The sequence below is a fragment of the Enhydra lutris genome, unplaced genomic scaffold, assembly GCF_002288905.1.
Source record: "Enhydra lutris kenyoni isolate GAN:26980312 unplaced genomic scaffold, ASM228890v2 scaffoldscaffold28, whole genome shotgun sequence".
NCBI lineage: Eukaryota > Metazoa > Chordata > Mammalia > Carnivora > Mustelidae > Enhydra > Enhydra lutris.
This window is the reverse complement of record NW_019154112.1, coordinates 10,905,993-10,920,570: the sequence shown is the minus strand read 5'-3', so window position 1 is coordinate 10,920,570 and position 14,578 is coordinate 10,905,993. Positions and strand designations below refer to the sequence as shown.

The following is a 14,578-nucleotide window of genomic DNA, read 5'->3' as shown; positions in this document are numbered from 1 at the left end:
CTGAAGGAAGGTGGAGAAGAAGTGTGTGGAAGTCATGTATCTTCAACAAACACCACACTCTCCACACTGAGGAGAGTCCTTTGGTACCTAAGCCTAGATCGAAAGAGTGCTTCACATACCAATTGGGCAAAGTTTTTAAGAACTACAAACATATTAACATTCCATGATAGAACTTTTGAAAACAAACAAAAATAAAATCTGGGTCTTCCCTCTTTGTGTATGTTGTATGTTGAATTTGTTCACACACCTCCATATTCGTGTATTCTCCTGCTTTAATGCACTTGGTCTCTCTTTAACTCTTATCACTGTTGGATCTAACTTGTTCTCAGTTTTCTATCCAGGGTTAGCATGGCTTATGAGAAGAGCAGGACCTTAATGCCAAAAAGAACTAGCTTCAAATGCCAGTTATGCTATTTAATATCTAGGCAACTTTCAAAAAGTATTCAACATCTCTGAGCCACAGTTTCTGTGCTGTTCAGTGATATTTCCATTTCATCTTCTGGGTGCATGATAGGATTACACTTCTGGTTCCCTTAATATTAGCACATGTCATGCACTCACAATGGGCAATGGATTGAGAGTAGAGGTAGAATGTGTTATTCCTGGGGAGAAGCCTGTAAAAAAGTAATCTTGTTGCCTTTCTCCTGAAGCATGACAGAGCTCTATCAGTTTGGTCCCTGTGAGAGGGCAACATGGAAGAGAACGCAATGGACGCATAGCATGACCAAGAGATAAACTTCTATTAATTGAGGTCATTACAATTTGGGGGTTGTTTGTTACTTAACATTAGCCCATCCTGCCTGATATTTCCTAATATGAATAATGATTAGAAGATTTACCTCAAAGAGTTGGTGTGAGAATTACTAACCCACTGTAGGGGATTAAAAAGCAGTGGTTCTTAATACTGTGACCCCCCCCCCTTCTCCTGGCTGTCTGTTATCTACTGATTGAATCAGACGTTCCACCTACAGACTCATATGTGGCTCACTGTGGTCCATTTGACTCCACCCATAATTCTCCTTCATTTCTCCACTCTCCCACTTTGCAACTCCTTTTCTTTGTCCTCTGTGGAATAGCAGCTCCATTGGGGTCAAACTCTCTACACCAGTTTATCTTTATTCTCCAAATGGAAACAGAATTTTAGAGTTAAAAAGGATTTCACTTTTCTAAGAATCTGTAGAAACAGACCTTCAACCTCACTCTCCAGCCATGAAACATCTATAGACATCTTGACATCTGGACCTCATCAGTAGAAGTTATTTCCTCCCCAAGAGCGAGGTACTCTAGGTTCCTAGGTACTCTTTTTTTTTTTTTTTTTCTAAGCTGTTAGCATTCATTTCCTAAGGACACCAAATCATCACCTTTGGCCTCAAAGGAACCTATAGTCATTTAGCTGTTCTGACCTCACCTCTCCCACGCACATTTTTGACACTAACCTTACACTCTACAGTTACCTCTAGCTGTGCTTTCTATCCCTGTGTCTACATTTTCTTTTATCCCCCCTTCTAACCACCCTCATCACTCCCTCAACATTTTGCTGAAATACCGTATAGTTGCAGTCCTGGGAAGTCTCACCATATGGTTTCTCTTCTCTTGTTCTTGGCCTAAAGAAAAACAATGAACTGAAAAGACCTATGAGTACATGGACATTTGGCATTAGTTGCTCACCCTTACCTCTCAGAAACCTCTCCTACCATAGCTTCTGGTTCTCTTCCTGGCCATACTTCATCTCTCTTTTCAAAGGCTCGCCTTCCTGTGTTCATTCATTACTTAGCAGGCAATCCCCAGAGTCTTGTCCCTTTGACTCTTCTCTTTTTTGTCTGCACGCTTTCTCTAGGGGAATTTCACTTACTCTTATGGCTTGACCATTTAAATGTAGGTGACTCCCAAATGACTTTTGCCAGCGCTAACTTCTCTCTAGAGCTTTAGAAGTAGAAATGCAACGTTCTGTGAAACATATGGAGGTAGATGTCCTATGAACACCTTAAACTTTACATGGCCTCAAGTAAACACCCTTTCTACTTTGACCCCCAAACTGAACTATCCCTTTTCTCTTGTGTGAGTGGCATCACCATTTACCTGTCTCCCAACTTAGAAACCTTGGTGTTATTCTCACCTCCTTTTTCTCAATCCCCACAAACAGTCAGCTGCCACATCTTGCTGCTTCTAATTTTAAAATATCATTTGACTTTGTCTCTTCCAAACTCTATGCTACTGGCTTAAAATAAGCCTTCAGCATATCTCCTTTGGACTTATTGGAACAGCCCTGTCTGTAATTTGTTTCCCTGATCCTGGGAATAATATTCCCTCATCCCATATTCTCTAGCCTGCCATTATAGTTATAGAAAACAAAGCTAGCCAAATCTTTTCTCTGTGTAAAAACTTCTGCTGGCTCAATGTACTCATGACATAAAATTCAAATTAGGTAGTTTGGCTGCAGTCTTGCCTCTGTTCTACTTCTCCACCTTGCTTCCTTTCCTACCTTCATGTTCTCTATGCACATCCTAGGTCCATATTGCCTCATATTCTCACTCCTTCCAGCATAGAACCATGTTTTCAGAAGCCAGAAATTGATGTGTATGTGTGTGTGTATGTGTGTGTGTGTGTATATATTTTTTCAATATAGTCTTTTCCTCCTCTACATCCATATTCCCTTGAAAAATTCCTACCTGTATTAAAATTAAGCGTAATGTACTCTGTGAGGCCTTCCCCAATTCTTCCAGGCTATTGATGTTCTGTTCCTTTTGTTCCCAGAGCACTTCGTATTTGCTGCAGTGTGGCTTTTAATTTTTCTAGTTACAGTTTGCATCTCAGATTAGACTGTATGCTTCTGATTGTCAGAGGACTGAATAGAAGTTGTTTAATGAACACTGATGAATTAATGCAACATTGTTTTCCTCCCAAGATGTTTTTGGTATCGGTCTCTTCTTTTTTAAATTTTTTTCTTTCCTTTTAAAAAAAATTATTTATTTATTTAGAGAGTGAGAATGTGGGAGAGGGGCAGAGGAAAAGAGAGAGAGGGAGAGAATCTCAAGCAGACTCTATGCTGAGCGTGGAGCCTGATGACATGGGGCTGAATGACCATGACCGTGACCATGACCTGAGTGGAAATCAAGAGTCAGATGATTAACCCACTGACACACCCAGGGATCCCTTTTTGTGTTTTCTGTTACATCCCTTAAACAGTCAACTCAAACTTAGATTTTTAATAGCCTCTAGGATGACCATCTAGAGAAGCACTGTTCAGTGATGTAGCAACTAGTCACATGTGGCAATTGAGCACCTGAGGTGTAGTTAGTCCAAGTTGAAGCAAGCTGTAAGTAGAGAATACACATTGGATTTTGAAAACAATAGGAAAATAAGAACGTGAAATTATCTCACTAATAATTTTTAATTTTAACAATTACTCATATGTTAAAATTGTATTTTGGATATATTGGATTAAAGAATATAATGTTAAAATTGATTTGCCTGTTTCTTTTTTCTATTTTTAAGTGTGACTACTAGAAAATTTAAAAGTGTATGTAGTGTGCATTATATTTCTATTAGACAGTGCTGTGTCCCTTTAATCATATAAATCATTTCTTGGTGGTAAGGCTGTCTTCTGTTTTTCTTTCTTTTCTCTCTCTCATTTTTTAAAGGTTTTATTTATTTGTCAGAGAGAGCGAGAGAGAGCATCAGGCCGAGGGGGAAGCAGGCTCCCTGCTGAGCAAGGGGCCCCATGTGGAACTTGATCCCAGAACTCTGGGATCTTGACCCAAGCCGAAGGCCAACGCTTAACGACTGAGCCACCAGGTGTCCCCTTCTGTTTTTTTCTTAATCCTTATAGCGGTAAGCGAAATTTCCTGGGAGGGGAGGAAATATTCAAAAGTCGTGTTTGTTGGGGTGCCTGGGTGGCTCAGTGGGTTAAAACCTCTGCCTTCCACTCGGGTCGTGATCCCAGGGTCCTGGGATCGAGCCCCGCATTGGGCTCTCTGCTCCGCGGAGGGCCTGCTTCCTCCTCTCTTTCTGCCTGCCTCCCTGCCTACTTGTGATCTCTCTGTCAAATGAATAAATAAAATCTTAAAAAAAAAAAAAAAAAGTCGTGTTTGTTAACTGGTATTATTGGGCTAACTTTCCCCAAACATGGGGGAAATTTATTTTCCTGCTACTATCCTACTGAAGAATCTGCAGGGTTTTTTTTTTCCTGCTACTGCCCTACTTGAAGGATCTGTATGTTTTCTGTTGTCGGCTGCATTGAGGCGCCATTGCTTTGGCCATTTCCCCAAACCTTCTTTAATTCCGTTTCACTTCACTTATCCAGCCTTATCTCTCACTCATCTTAAGTGATGAGTCCGTTAGTGTGTTTTCTGAGCTCCTTGAAGTCTCTGTGCTTTTGTGCATGCTGCTCTTGCTCAGTATTTCCTTCCTTGGCTCCCATCTAGATCAAGCCAGTCTTTTAGATGTTACTTAAAAGTTCTACCTCCCACATAATGTTTTTTTCTGTCTTTTGGAACTCACTGTGATATCCTACTAGTCATTATTTGTCAGACCCACACAGTTTAAGCTCTAATTTGTTCAGTTATTCAGCATTCAACTTAATTCCACATGTTTTTGTTGTTGTTGTTGTTTGTTTGTTTGTTTTTGTAAGAGAGGGAGGTGAGGAAGGGGCAGAGAGAGAGGGAGAATCTTAAGCAGGCTCCATGGCCAGCATGGAGCCCAAGGTAGGGCTCAATCTCACCACCTTGGGATCATGACCTGAGTGGAAATCAAGAGTCAGAGCTTAACTGACTTAGCTACCCAGGAGCCCGATGAATTCCACAAGCATTTTTGAGTTGCCAAGACAGGGATAGGTGAGCATGAGGGTCACCTTTATGCAGGATGTAGGCTAGCAAATTGGCCCTGTAGAAAGGTATAAGACACAGGCCCCGGCTCATTGCCTTTCTTAGCATCTGCTCCACCACAGGCATGTATTCTGATTTCTTCAGCCTCATATGAGAAATTGCTAATAAGCCATGATATGCCAAAATAGTCAAATAACTTCACTCAATGTTCAAATCCCATCGGGCTGGGTTGGGCGCTCTGGGTTCTAATTAAGTGTCTTCTTTCCCTAGTTTTCTTTTTCAAGCATTAAAGATCACTACTCAGGGGCCCCTGCATGGCTCAGGGGATTAGGCTTCTGCCTTCTCTTGGGTCATGATCTCAGGGTCCTGGGATTGAGCCCCGCATTGGGCTCTCTGCTCAGCGGGAAGCCTGCTTCCCCCACCCCCTCTGCCTGCCTCTCTCTGCCTACTTGTGACCTCTCTCTCTGTCAAATAAATAAATGAAATCTAAAATCAATCAATCAATCAATCAATCAATCACTATTCATACAGCTCTTTCTGTTAGAGTGGAAACACCCAGAATTTGCCTCCTGGGCCACACTCTATCCTCCTTAGGAAACGCTTATTGGTAGGTGTTTTAGACTCTGGAATCAGACTGCTTTGGATTTGAATCTCAATTCCTCCACTGAGTAGCTTTGTAGCCTGGGCAAGTTACTTAACTCCGCCATGCCTCATTTTACACATCTGCATAATTAGAATAACGTATCATAGGATTGTGGTAAGGGTTAAACAGGTTAATAGTTCTTGGCAGAGTAACCACTCAATAAATGTTAGCCCTTAATACATGTCACTACCAGACTACTCTCCCCTAAAATGTAAGGGGCTGTTTTGACTATTTTATAATACCTGTGTCCTCCAATTTCTAGGAGAGTTCCTGTTTCAAAACTGCACGTGAATAAACATGAATGAATACACGAATGCACGCAGTCACTTTATTTCAGCATTTCCAATGTTGCCCCGGCAAGAGCAAAGGCAAGGGAGGAAGTGAAAGTCACCTCTTTGTAAAGGTTCTTCCTTAACCCGGTTTTACGCGAGGCCCTCTGGGACAATCTCATCCCAAAAGTGGGGAAGCCCACAGCGGGCAGTGCGAAGTACCTTCCTCGGATCACCTTGTGCGAAGGGCCTAGGGCAGCAAGTCCCCGCCGGCAGGATTCCCGGGAAAATCGGCGCATGCGCAGCGCGCCCAGCGCCTGGGTTCCTTCCTGCGGCGCCACCCGGAAGCCTCGGCTCCGTCTCCCTCTTTCCCCCTCCCCCTCCCCCTCCCCCTCCCTCGCCTGCTCTGGCGGTGCGTGCGGGGCCGGCCCGGCGAGGAGGCGGGACACGTCGGCGCTGCCACCGCCGCCGCCGCTCCTCCTCCAGTTCCAGCTGCCGCTACCGCCGCCGCCGCCGCTTCCTGGGCTGAGTCCGCCCGCGGTCCCGGCGGCTCCAGGTGTGTTCACGCTGTCCAGCTCCTGCCGGAGTCCGCCGCCGCCGTAGCTGCCCCGGGCTCTTTCCCGCCCCGCTGCCGAGATGGCGACGCGCTCCTGCCGGGAGAAGGCTCAGAAGCTGAACGAGCAGCACCAGCTCATCCTGTCCAAGCTGCTGAGGGAGGAGGACAACAAGTACTGCGCCGACTGCGAGGCCAAAGGTAGCGCGGACGTCGCCGCCCCTCGTCGGGGCCTCCTGCGGCGGGTGACCTTCCCGTCGCCGCGGCCGCCGGGGCCGGAGCGGACGCCGCGGCAGCGCCCAGCCGGCTCCGGCCCTGAGGGGAGGGCGAGCTCGGGCTCGAGTAGCCCCTCACCTCCACCAGAGGCGGCGGCGAGGTCAGGCCCCTGGGCGCCGGCACTAGCCCTAGCCTCCCGTCCTTTCCGACCCCGGGGCAGAGCCGGTGCCGGCGTCGCGATGCTCGGACCCTCCACCCGGCCGGGGCCGGAGCCCGGCTCGGAGCGCAGAGCGGGGCCACTGCCTGGCCAGTGCTTAGGGTTAAAGGGTTGCCCTCCCACGGCCTCAGCTCGCAGGCACATCCGTGGGTGGGGCCACCCTTAGTCTCGGTATCTGCCTCGACCCTCCCCCAGTGACCGCGGCGTCCCTCTCAGGGCTCCGATGCTCCGTATTCCAGGTGGAGCCCTACCTACCTGCCCACCTGACAGCTGTGTATAGGGCTTTTGCTGCTTCCTGACAAAGAGTATGGTGGTCCTTTTTGGTGGGTTGGAGTTGTACTGAGTGAGACCATTGGGGAGGGGTCTTTAGTTGTCGTAGTAGTAGTAATTTTTTTTTTTTTTTTAAAGTCTGGGTGTTAACCCGAATGAGGAGGAATTTCATAATATGGATTTCTTGGATAGTGGGCTTATGTTCCTGAAGGTTTTAATAATTAGATTATCTCTGCCCAGTTGGTTTGGGAGAACATGTGGACACTGGTTTGTGTGGCTCAAAACGTTGAAGGTGCGTTTTTTAAAGATCCAGAGATTGAAAACAAAAACAAAAACCCTAATTTTAGTTTGTTCCGTTGGAGGGCTTCTGCCTCAGCCTTTAAAATAGATACACTATTTTTAGTCTATATGTTTGGGTTTGGAGATCTGATTTATATTTAATGTCTCATAAGTAATCTCATGAGAAAAATGTTTCAGATTTTTAAAAACGAACCTGTCATATGTTTAGGAAAAGACCTTGCTTATTTGTAAATTGGTTTGTTTATTTGGTGAAGAATGGGTAGTTCTCCAAAGCAGGAGTCCGGCTTTGAGAATTGTCATTTCAGATTTCTGTTACTGACTTAGACTTTTCTTGAAGCTTTACTCTTCTTCCTCAATACTATATAAATGAGTCACGTTTCAGTAGGCTGATGATGTTTGATTAGACTAAGCCACACAGCCTCAGCAAGTCACTTCACTACCACAACAGGTACCTGATTACTGGAAGATCATGTGGGAATACTGTTTAACTAGACCATCTTAGAAGCACTTTTCAGTATCACAGTAACTTGACTGACCCAACCTTACCTTTATTCTTTGTAACCTTTAAGGTGACTAGTTAAAAATGCCTGATTATTATGGCGATATTTGTTGCTTGATTTTGATTATGTGTGTGGTTTTTTTGGGGGGTGTGTGTGTGGAATACTGTATTGAGGCTCACTTACTCATCACTGCACTAGTAAAACACTGAAAAATGGGACCTTTAAAAGGCCAGAAAAAGAAATGAGCTGCATTTTGAGTGATAAGTAACATGGTTAAAAAGAGATGTTAGTATATATTAAATCCATTAAAAATTGAATAGTAACAGTTTCAGTAAGTACCTTCATTAGGTATAGAAATAAGTGAAAAATAATTTTTGTTTAAATTTCTGTCCCCCAAAAAGTACTATATAGAATCAGATTTTCACTAATGCTTCTTAAAATGATGTGTAGGTTTTGGGACAACTGGGTGGCTCAGCCGTTAAGGGTCTGCCTTGGGTTTGGATTATGATCCCAGCTTCTGGGATCGAGCCCCACATCTGGCTCCCTGCTCCATGGGAAGCCTGCTTCTCCCTCTCCCACTACTTGTGTTCCCTTTCTCACTGTATATTTCTCTGTCAAATAAATAAATAAAATCTTTTAAAAAAATGCATAGGTTTTGAAAAATCCTTTATGGGCCACATGGTAACATTTTCATTCTCATTTTTTAAAGTGAGGAGAGGAGAATCATGTGCTTTTTAATTTAAAACAAAAATTTTATTGTAACTGAAGGAAAAGGGGGCATTAGTTTTGTTCGCTGTTTGTATTGCCACTGAGGTCCATAGATATATATTGAGTGAATGGTTTTATTTTGGTTTTGCTTGGTCTTTTGTTTGTGGATTTGTTTTTGAGAAATGTAGAAAGGGGGAGAAAAGAGAGTAGCATCAGGAGTTTGAGCATGCAGTGGGAAGGGTATGAATTCCAGGCATGATTTGGAAAAACCCTTAGTTTTTCCTTGATGCTACTAAATCTTGAATAATATTAAAATGGTCTTTTAAATTATTTCACTGTTTTATCTTGTCTTCCTGGAAAAAATATCACAGTTAAGTTTAACTAGACTTGATCTCATAGTTATAGTAGTTCAAAAATTTGACATAATTGAGCTATTGATAAAGTTAAATATATTTTGTAAAATTTTTAAGTGTTCTATATGTTTGAACCCTATTATAGAGCTCTCGTAGTAGAGTTCTTGGCTTGTTAAATGATTTTGGATTTATTGTTACATATGCCAGATGACACAGTAATTGTAGGTAGTGAAATTCTGATTAAATATATCTTTAAAAGACAGGCTACAGTTCTTATTCTGCAGATCAGCTATTATAAAGAGGTTCCATACTGTATATATGTATTAATGTTTTCCTCACTGTCTAATAAACTACATCAAGCTTTTCATGTATTTTTGAAGCTATTTCTTAACTCAATTTTCTTTTTTTCCCAAAAAATACTTCCCCAGTACTCTTTGAGAACATGTACCAAAGACTAAAGTCTGGGGCTAAAGATTACTCTGCTCTCTTTACTTATAATAATAGTTGGCAAAGTTAAATCAACTGGATTTTGACATTTTCTTACTGAGTCACCAGTGTGTGTGTTTTCTGAATTGACATTATTTAGGAAGTAAGGAAGGAGAAAAGGATGGCATAGGTGCCAGGTTCCTGCTTATAATCCGACACTTTCCAGATCTGTTGAGCAACTGGAGAATAAGAACAGGCCGATGGATCAGCACTTCCTCTCCCTAGCCTTATTTGTGACTCTGTGGGAGTTTTAATGCAGTTCTATTGGTTATTAGTTGGTGGCACTTTATGGAGCCATGAGGATTTAGGGCCCCTTGCCAATCTAAAGTTTAGTTTTTAGTATTTAAATTCATGGTTAATAATAATTTTGATTCTGAACATGTGTTGGCATGAAAATGTGTCTCTTGCCCAGTAAGTTTTGGGATAGTCAGAAACATAAGGTTTTTGAACCCTTAAGGGATTGTTTTGTTTCACCTGTCTCTTATTAAGAGGGTAAGCTCCTTGCTCAGATCAAGCACTTATTTCTTCATTCCACAGATCTTAACTTGAGGGGACGCCGCTAAGGACTCTTGGATTATGGGGCTAAGAAAATTAGTAAGACCTAAAGGAGGTTTTGTAATGAGGACTGCATTTTTGTAAATGAATAATTCCAAAACAGTGTACCAAGTGTTACAATAGTGGTTGTAAGAAGTACCTCCCCTACTTAGTTTGGGCTCTTGTCCATATTGCATCTGACTTTTGTCTGTTGGTTGTCTTCATAGTTCTTAGAATGCTGCCTCAAGGACTTTGCACATGTTGTCCTTTCTGCCTAGGAAGCTCTTTAACAATTTTTTTTGCCTGATCAGTTTTACGTATCATTCAGGTTCTGCTTAAATGTCTCTTGAAGGGAAATGATTCTCCCATATTAGGTTAGGCTTCCCTTTATATGTTAAGACACATCCTGAATATTTTATTATACTTACTACAGTTGTAATTAAACATTATTTGGTATTATTGGGTAATCTGTTTCCCTGTTGAATTATAGCTATAAGAGAGAAGAGATCTTGTTTGTCTTGTTTAGGCTTGTATCCCCAGCCCTCTACACAATGTGGTAGGTTAATGTAACTCCTTGAATGAGTGAATGTGAATGAGTACAGAGCTGAGGGCAGGCAGCAGGATATGTGGAAATGAGTTCACATATGGGTGTGTAGAGTGACCCTGTTGGGAAGTATTCACAGGAGTCTTGTTGGAGCTACATTCTGAAAGTAGAGTGGGATTTCAGCATATGGAAAAGGAATTGAAGGGCACAGTTAGCTGCACATACAGGGTACAGGGATATAAGAGAACATAAGAGGTTTACATGTGGTCTTTTTAGGGTAAACTTTCTCTAAGCATGACCAGATTTGATGGTAGCAGGTCAGGAAGAACTGAAATGGTGAGAGATTCCAGGCATGTCACCTAATTATAATAGTAGTGTGAGCAAGAGTATAAGGATCTGAACTCACCTAATGTCATTGTGTTGCAAGTTGGGGTATAGGGCAGGAAGCAGAACGGCTGTAGTTGTTTTAAGGAATAGGATGCTTACATTGGAAGGACTGGAGGAGCAAAAATCAGGGAGCCACTACTGGACTAGTGGTTTCAAGGCCTTATACTAATACCATTGCTACTGCTACCACCTGCCACAGCTGCTTCTCACCATGAAACTGGTGAACAGATGGGGGAACCAGGACTGTGGTTACTGCAGCCATTCAATATCTATTAGACATTTTTGTCAATTGCCCTTACTATAGAAAGATGGCCTTTGTTGAACTTGTGCCTTCCACATGCAAATAACTGATAGACATATGTCCAGCTCCTTGCCGGCAAGGGAGTCTTCTAGCTTTCTAATCTCTTCAAAACGTAGAAACATGAAGTGAAGGTTGTGAGACTCAATCCAGGAATCTACTACAAGGCAGTGAGGATGGAGAGCATTTTCATTAAGTGTTTGATATTTAAGAGTTCTCATATAAACTTAGTTTAAAGTAATTCATACTAAAAAGTAAAGTTCACCCTGAGAAAATGATGTTTATGATGCTGTTGATGCTTGTGGGATAAATATATATAAATGAAATCTGATTATAATTCATCTAAAGAGAACTGTAAATCTGAAAGTTCCCCCAAAATACTAACCTTCAGTTTGATGGGTCTGTTGTTCTTATAATTCTGCTGATCTTGAGGTTTTCTCTGGTGATTATGTGTAGACCCCTGGTATCAGAGCTGGGATAGAAACCACTGATCTTTATCTGACTCATCAGTTTAAAACTTGGGCTGCATGTTGTCCCCTTCCGTTTTTCCCCTCCTAGTTCTTTTTCTTTGTTATTTTTTAAAAAAGATGAAAATATTCTTTCATTACTTGATTTCAATACAAGATATATATAGCCCCGTACAAGACATATATATATATATAAAACCTTTATTGACATATAAGGACTTGAACCCATGGTCTCTTTAAGGCAAAGGCAAATGTTCAACATTCTAATTATATATTTTATAAATCCAGGTCTTTTCCTACTGTTGTTACTACTATGACTATTGCTAATAGTCTTCACTGGATAGAATTAACTCACTTTTTTTCCATTTCCCAATAGAAGAGCAAAGCAACTTGGAGGCCATTTTGTTGACTGCCTTACATTCTGACCCCTATAAAGAATTGATTTAATATACATTTTTATCTATATCTATATCTGTATCTGTATCTATATATATAATTTTGTTGGTAAATCAGTATGTTCTGGGCACTCCAAAGTTTAAATTTCATGTCAAATACTGTTGTGTGTTTTTAGAAGTTCGGGGTATGGTCCACAAACTAGTTAGGGATCTCAATAGACAAGAGACAATGATTTGTTAAATTCTAGTCTATGCATAGACTGTAGCTCATTAAAAGTTTAGTGTTGGGAAAGCTCTGTGACTTGAAAAAGATAGGAAAGAAGGAGGAGAAGAAGGTAAGAGGTAAGGTTGGAAGTTCAAAAGAAAGAAAGAAAAAAAGAAACAAGTAATAACATTACACATACACGGAAGTTATATGGTGCTTTCTTCTTGTCAGGCAATGTTGTGAGCACTTTAAATATATTAACTCATTTAATCCTCAAAACAACCTTTTGAGGTAGGTAATACTATTCTGTCTTACAAATGAGGAAACTGAGACACACAGAACTTAAGTAACTTTCCTAAGGTTCCTGTATTTCAGGTGTAGGAGCTGGGGATGAAGCAGGGAACAGGTAGATAAGGTCCAAGCTTTAAAGGATCTGCTAATCTGTTAGTCTTTTGGAAGCAGGCCTTACTTGCAAATTTGGCCTTTGACTGGCATCAGGGAACTTGGATTTGGGGAAGATCTCATTACCCTAAGTGGTAAGAGTCAGTCACTGTGTCCGAACTGTTTGTACAATTGTGTGGTTTATGTTAAATGCCTGCTTTCCTTCTGGGAGTCTGGAATTTCCATATGTACTAGGCAAGGGTGCCTATGTGACAACCCTCCCTTCTCACCCTCCCTCCAGTACTCTAGGCATCAAGTTCTCTAATGAGACTCTGATGAGTCTCTAATGGGTAATATTTCACACTTGTCAGAAATCATTACCAAGACAGTTAAGTGTGTCTGGTGCAGCTCCACCAGAAGGGAACACCTGGACATTTGTGCCTGTTTTCTCCTGAACTTTGCTCGGTGCACCTTTTCTCTTTGCTAATTATGCTTGGTATCCTTCTGCTGCAATACATAAATTACAGTGATGAGTACAACTGTATTTTGAGACATGTGAGTCCTCTTAGCAAATTACCAAACTTGAGGGTGGTTTTGTGAACCTCCCAACATACTTGATAATATAGATTTTCCTCCAGTATATTGTACAGGATATATTAGAATCTCATTGTATCTCGGGTAGCCCAGAGAAGCAGGTATTAGCATTAGAGGAAATTCTGGCTTTATTGGGATGATATGGAAGTAGGAAGATGGACTGTAGGATCAGGATTTCAATTTATAATATCTAGCTCCAGAGCTATTTAACTGCATGTTTGATGGCATGGAAGATAAAACACATGCTTTTGCAGTTGAAATTTTGTGATAGAAGAGACTTAGCACCTTAAAGCTGACAATATGTTTTTGAGGTAATGGCCAAATATCCAGCATGGACAGTGTCTTTGTCTTATTTCTTTGCTTTTAATACCAGAACTACCATAACTTCAGAATACTAATATAAACAAAGCAGAATTTTTTTCTGGTCACTAAACTTTATTCTACAAATTGGATATTTTGATGAACCCTTTTGTGTAGTGTGTGTGTGTGTGTGTGTGTGTGTTTTATTTTTTGGTCTTCCATATAGTTTCTTTGTTTTCTCTTTCTGCAGTTCTATTCTTAGGTCAGGTACTGATCATCTACCCTGGATTTTTAAGCCATAGGAATAACTTGATAGAATTGAAAGAGCACTGACCTGGATTAAGTTAGTAAAGCTAGGTTTGAATCCAGGCTTTGCCTCACTTGGTGACCAGTTGTCCCTTCTGTGAGCCTTATTGCAAAGATTTATTTCAACTCTGATGTGATCTGTGTTCTTTTCTGAAACCCATGCTTCTTGTCACTTCTATGTTGGTATTTACTATTATTACTAATTTTTAAAAATTGTATTATTAAGGGTTTGTATTTTAGGGACTTATTGAACTTTGGATCATGGTCGAACCTGTATACTTTTTAAAGCTTTTCACTGATGACTTAGGTCTACCTGAGCAGATTTACCTAGTATTATCTTTATCTCAAGCCATACCATATAACTTACAAGAGTATTCCTCATAGATTGAGGACTCCTTTTGTTTGAATCTTTTTCACTCTAATGCCAGTGAGATCAAAGAAATAACTATCTGTTCTAGTCATCTACTAAAGCCATACTTTTAGACTGTATAGCCATAGCCATACATTTAGTCATACATAGTACCATACATACATACCATTTAGTCATACTTAGTACCATATAGAAATGATTTTAAAAATCTCACTTAAGACAGAGCTTTGATAAGATGCTGTTGGAAATATGTGCTGATTTTATGCTTATGTACATCTTGAATGGTAAATGTGAGGACTTTGAGAATCTAAAAGGCAGAGAGTTGTAAGCCTTCTAGTAATTCTCCATTCTCTGTGCATCCTCCTCCTTCCCTTGACAATTTTTGGTCTCCCTTTCACAAGAGATCCAAGTGATTGCTTTTAGGAGTGATTGATGATAGACTTTCAGACGTTTATCACT

General features: G+C 41.2%; 1 protein-coding gene across 2 annotated transcripts in view; it reads left to right on the top strand.

Moving 5' to 3' along the window:
- The first annotated feature begins 6,191 nt into the window (after positions 1 to 6,191).
- The window catches only part of LOC111152136 (small ArfGAP 1), a 174,560-nt gene continuing 166,173 nt past the window's right edge, over positions 6,192 to 14,578 (top strand). Inside the window, exon 1 of one of the 2 annotated variants that reach the window (XM_022510440.1) lies at positions 6,192 to 6,489. In XM_022510440.1, coding sequence (XP_022366148.1) covers positions 6,372 to 6,489 — 118 coding nt within the window. In that variant the 5' untranslated portion in view covers positions 6,192 to 6,371. The remainder of the gene's footprint in view (positions 6,490 to 14,578) is intronic. The other variant, XM_022510441.1, reaches the window with a different exon arrangement.